Below are 3,963 nucleotides of genomic sequence, written 5' to 3'. Positions count from 1 at the left end.
GGCACGGTGGTCGCTTCCCATGCGGATCACGGAGACCACTTTTGCCAGAGGAGCTGCGTGAATGGTAACGGCCTTACCATGGCAGCCCAAGCACGACGGCTCAAAAAGCGGCACCGCGACCCTCGAGCGACGAACCACATTTGGAGTCGATAGACGGGGCGTTCTCGATCCATTAGATTTTATTTAAATAAGAAAAGTATCTTTGTATATTATTTATGAAGTTGTTTGTTACTCTCTTGGCTGCCGGTGCTCTGGCTTATGAGCCTACGGCCGACGTGATTGGTGGTACTGACACGTGCAAGAGCGTTGACGATCTTCAGGAGTGCATCTTGGGGTTGATAACAAAGAAGACCTCGTTTACCTACACTCACACTGGAGATGGTTTCAAGTCGACAGGTGTTGCCGGGTGTGCTAGTAAAAACGACACGAGAAGTTTGGTTTACGGTGACCTGAAGCCCTACGAGATCTCAGATTTGACCGGCGCTCTTAAAAAGGATTTCTCTCCTACGCAGTTCCTGGTTACAAACATTCCTGCTGCCAAGAAGGAAGGTTGCAAGCCTGTGGCATACGTTGCTGACGCCAGCAACGAATGCCCGGATGCTAAAACTACCACTATCACGATCGGCGAACCCGTGGCCGATGCGAACGACAAGACCAACAACAGTCTGATCTACGCTAGTGAAGATTTGACCAAGGCGGACACAACCAAACAGCTCATAATCGACTTGAGCAGCTGCGTAGACACAGCCAAGGATACACTGGCTTACTTGCAGTACACTTTTTCCGTGGGAGCCAGCGGCGCTGCTGCCGCTATCACCTTCTCTGCGGCTGCACTCGTAGGCCTCGCTGCCGTGGCTTTCTGAGCAGACGTAAGTTTGTTAGGTATGCGAGGTGATCCTTTTTCCGAGTGCGGAATTAGACGTCGAAACACACGTGCGTGTCCGCCCCACACCCGCCAACTTCCGGTTTTTCATGCCCAACCCTCCCTGTGAACTATCCAGGTCGCTTTACCGTCTCAATCAGGTGGCCCAAGTTGGCGCCCAAACCAAGTTACGAGCTCTTCATGCTGGTTTTTTTGAAAGTGATGCTACTGAGCATGAGTGCGTAAAGAAGCGTGCAGGGCATTAGAACTATCAGCAACAGGCTGCTGGGCCGCATGGCCACGGCGATGGGGTAGAGCAAGGCGGCCGGGAGCAGGACCATGACACAGAAGACCAAAAAGGTGCTGACTAAAGTCGCCGCGAATAACAAACCTTCTTGCCACAGCCACACGGGCCAGGGCCGCTCGCTGTGCAAATGCGAAGAACTCTACACAAGAACACGCTTTCTCGGTGTCACGAAAGTGCATGTGGGTGTACCATCTCTTTCACTTTCTTTAATGTTTTTTCACTGAAATTCGCCCGTTTTAGACGTGGCCAGCGGCAGTAGGGAAAAACGCCGCCCAGGTGTATGTGATTGCGCTGTTGAAAGGAATGGTGGCGACGAGGGCTAGCAACAGCAAGCTCACGAGCCGGCGGGGGTAGCACCGAGCACCCGCATCTGGTCCCGGACCTTGACCGATTCAGCTCAGGCTGCAAGACGTAACAATGTGGTAGGTTAGTTCAGGTTTTAATTAGGCTCAATATTCTAATAAGAAGTTGGAGATCACCGATGTGAGGCCGCTAGATGAACAAGAACAAGTCCGGGACCAAGTTCCAGCCAAGTGGCTCCCGATAATTGAGGATTCGATGTCTTTCATGAATTGTATTGAGATCGAGGGGCAGGCCGTTCGCGAAAGAACCGAAGGCTTCTGGCGACCCCCGGGGTTGTACAAATGTCTTGGTGTTGCGACTCTTGCCACTATAAGTGGCCTGACGGCTACTGGGTTCCTACTTTACCATTTTGGTCGTCGGAATACAAGTCGGTTCCCCCGGATGGCACCAAGACCAACAATTTACAACTCGTCTGTCTCGGACACCACGGCCTACAGCTCCTCTCCAACCGACGCGAGGACCTACAACTCTACTCCATCCGGCACTGCGGACCCTGGCCACACGACCACCAGCTCCACGTTATTCACGACGAGATTACCGTCCTCGACGCACAATCCGCTCGACGCGTATGAGGCCGAGGCTGAGAAGTACCTGCGGGCCCTGGCGTACAATTGTTTAGCCGTGCCCGACTTGATCAACCAGTGTCATCCGAACCCTGACAAGCGACCCGAGCCAACCATCGATGATATCACGACATTGCTTTCTGGGTATGAGTTGGCGACGCTACGAGCAACCCCCGGGACTTGCAACGATGCGCTTCACCAGAATAAGTCCCAATCGATCGTGAAAGCAGCGCCGGGCGGTTGGGAGAAGCTAGACTGGTCCCATGTAAGCGGCGGCGGCAAGGTAATTTGCACTGACGAGAATAGTCAAGACGTGACTTGTCATTATTTCGGCGAGCCGTTCAAGTACGATTTGCCTACTGTCTGGGGTGCGGTCAACTACTGCCTGAAGCCCTACCAGTGCCTGTGTACAGAACACCTTACTCTGGGTGACCGTCTCGAATACGGGGGCCGCGCAAGGGGGGTTGCAAAGTGGTTGGGAGGTGACTTATACGGATTCGACGAACGGAGAATGCGGGAAGCGGGGTTTGTAGCAGAAAATTTGAACAAAGGAGCAGATACCAAACGACGAGGTGGGGAATAGCTCACTCCCACTAGCTATTGTGACAATGACGGTGCGACATGTCGGACAAACCTGTCGGACAAACTGTCGGAATATTGTCAATGCGACATGATCGAAATGAGTGCCGAGGCCACCACTCCATCTGGCACGGCCATTCGCTGGGGGACGGTTAAAGACTACTACACCTACCAGACCGAATTGGCTAGGTACTATACGTTGTTCCAAAGAATACAATACAAATTGACAAAGTGTGATATTGTGTGCTATAGACATCCTGATCCCAAAGGACACCTTAAGTCTGCCAGCAGCTGCTGGGAAAGCAACTTCAATCAAAAGCTTTAGTGTGTCCTTTTTTATGTCTTGACCCCTGTGTCCTAAGGCGTTCTGTATTGTTTTCGCTGCGCTGTACTGCAACCGGGGCTGTGCCGCTTTCAAGTTGTGCGCATCAGGTTGTTGTAATCCCACTGGCAAGCCGGCCACGAGTTGCGTGTAACACGATCGCCCACGACATGTGTGTCCCTTTCAACGCAACCTCTGCGGCTCTCCGCGGCAGTTCACTCTCTACCTAGCAATCGGTCTGTGCTCGCATGATTTTCATTAAGACGGTGGGCGATACTCAGGACCAGAAGAGGTGTGGGGGCCAGGCTCACGACAAGTAATCCTTGCATAAGTGAATGAGACGTCGGGGAGTCTAGGAGTGCGTCCTCCATTACAACTAGCAGCAACCAACTCTGCCCATCTAGCTGCATGGGTCCTACGTGATCCAGGCTTACTGTGTCCATCGCGCTCGGATTCTCCAGACTCCCCTTCGGCACGTTGTGCGTCAGCCGAGCTCTCGTTCGAGTCCGGGCACATATCAGGCACTATCTTACCACTTTCGCCTCCGGGACGTACACCTTGCCAGTCATGGCCTGCCGCCACCACATGCCATCCTTCTTCACTCCAGGCACTCCTTGCGGCTCCAGCTGCCGGTACTCTCTCATAAAGTCCTCTTCCGACACCTGGGAGCTCCCCAGCAGTTGGCCCACGTAGCCTATCACTCTACCGCCCAAAGCCATTGCCTCGATCTCTGCGTCGCACTCTTCATCTTCCGCTACGTACCGCGACAACCAGTCCGCCATGTTATTCTTCTCTCCCGACAGGAACTCTAAGGTGAAGTTGAACCTGCTGAGCGCCAGCGCCCAGCGTAGCACCATCCCTTTGTCTACTCCCACAAGGTAGCGTAGGTTGGCGTAATCTGTGCGTACGGTGAAACGATGGAGCGCTCCGTAGTCGCACCACTTCTCTACAGCCTACTTGACGGCGA

The 3,963-nt window shown here is 53.4% G+C and overlaps 2 protein-coding genes across 2 annotated transcripts; one reads left to right on the top strand and one right to left on the bottom strand.

Annotated features, from left to right (window-relative positions):
- Positions 1-1,616: 1,616 nt before the first annotated feature.
- GNI_196370 (putative transmembrane protein) lies at positions 1,617-2,678 on the top strand (the record flags this gene model as incomplete). Its single annotated transcript, XM_011135409.1, has 1 exon — positions 1,617-2,678. A coding segment is annotated over one exon (1,062 nt), but the record flags the coding sequence as incomplete, so codon positions are not given.
- Positions 2,679-3,520: 842 nt separating this feature from the next.
- GNI_196360 (hypothetical protein) lies at positions 3,521-3,853 on the bottom strand (the record flags this gene model as incomplete). The annotated part of the gene is made up of 1 exon (XM_011135408.1): positions 3,521-3,853. The coding sequence occupies one exon, from the start codon at positions 3,851-3,853 to the stop codon at positions 3,521-3,523; it is 333 nt and encodes a 110-aa protein (XP_011133710.1).
- Positions 3,854-3,963: the final 110 nt, after the last annotated feature.

The sequence above is a fragment of the Gregarina niphandrodes genome (assembly GCF_000223845.1).
Source record: "Gregarina niphandrodes unplaced genomic scaffold scaffold00096, whole genome shotgun sequence".
Classification (NCBI taxonomy): domain Eukaryota; phylum Apicomplexa; class Conoidasida; order Eugregarinorida; family Gregarinidae; genus Gregarina; species Gregarina niphandrodes.
Note: the sequence above shows the minus strand (reverse complement) of the source record. Positions and strands in the feature narration are given on the sequence as shown.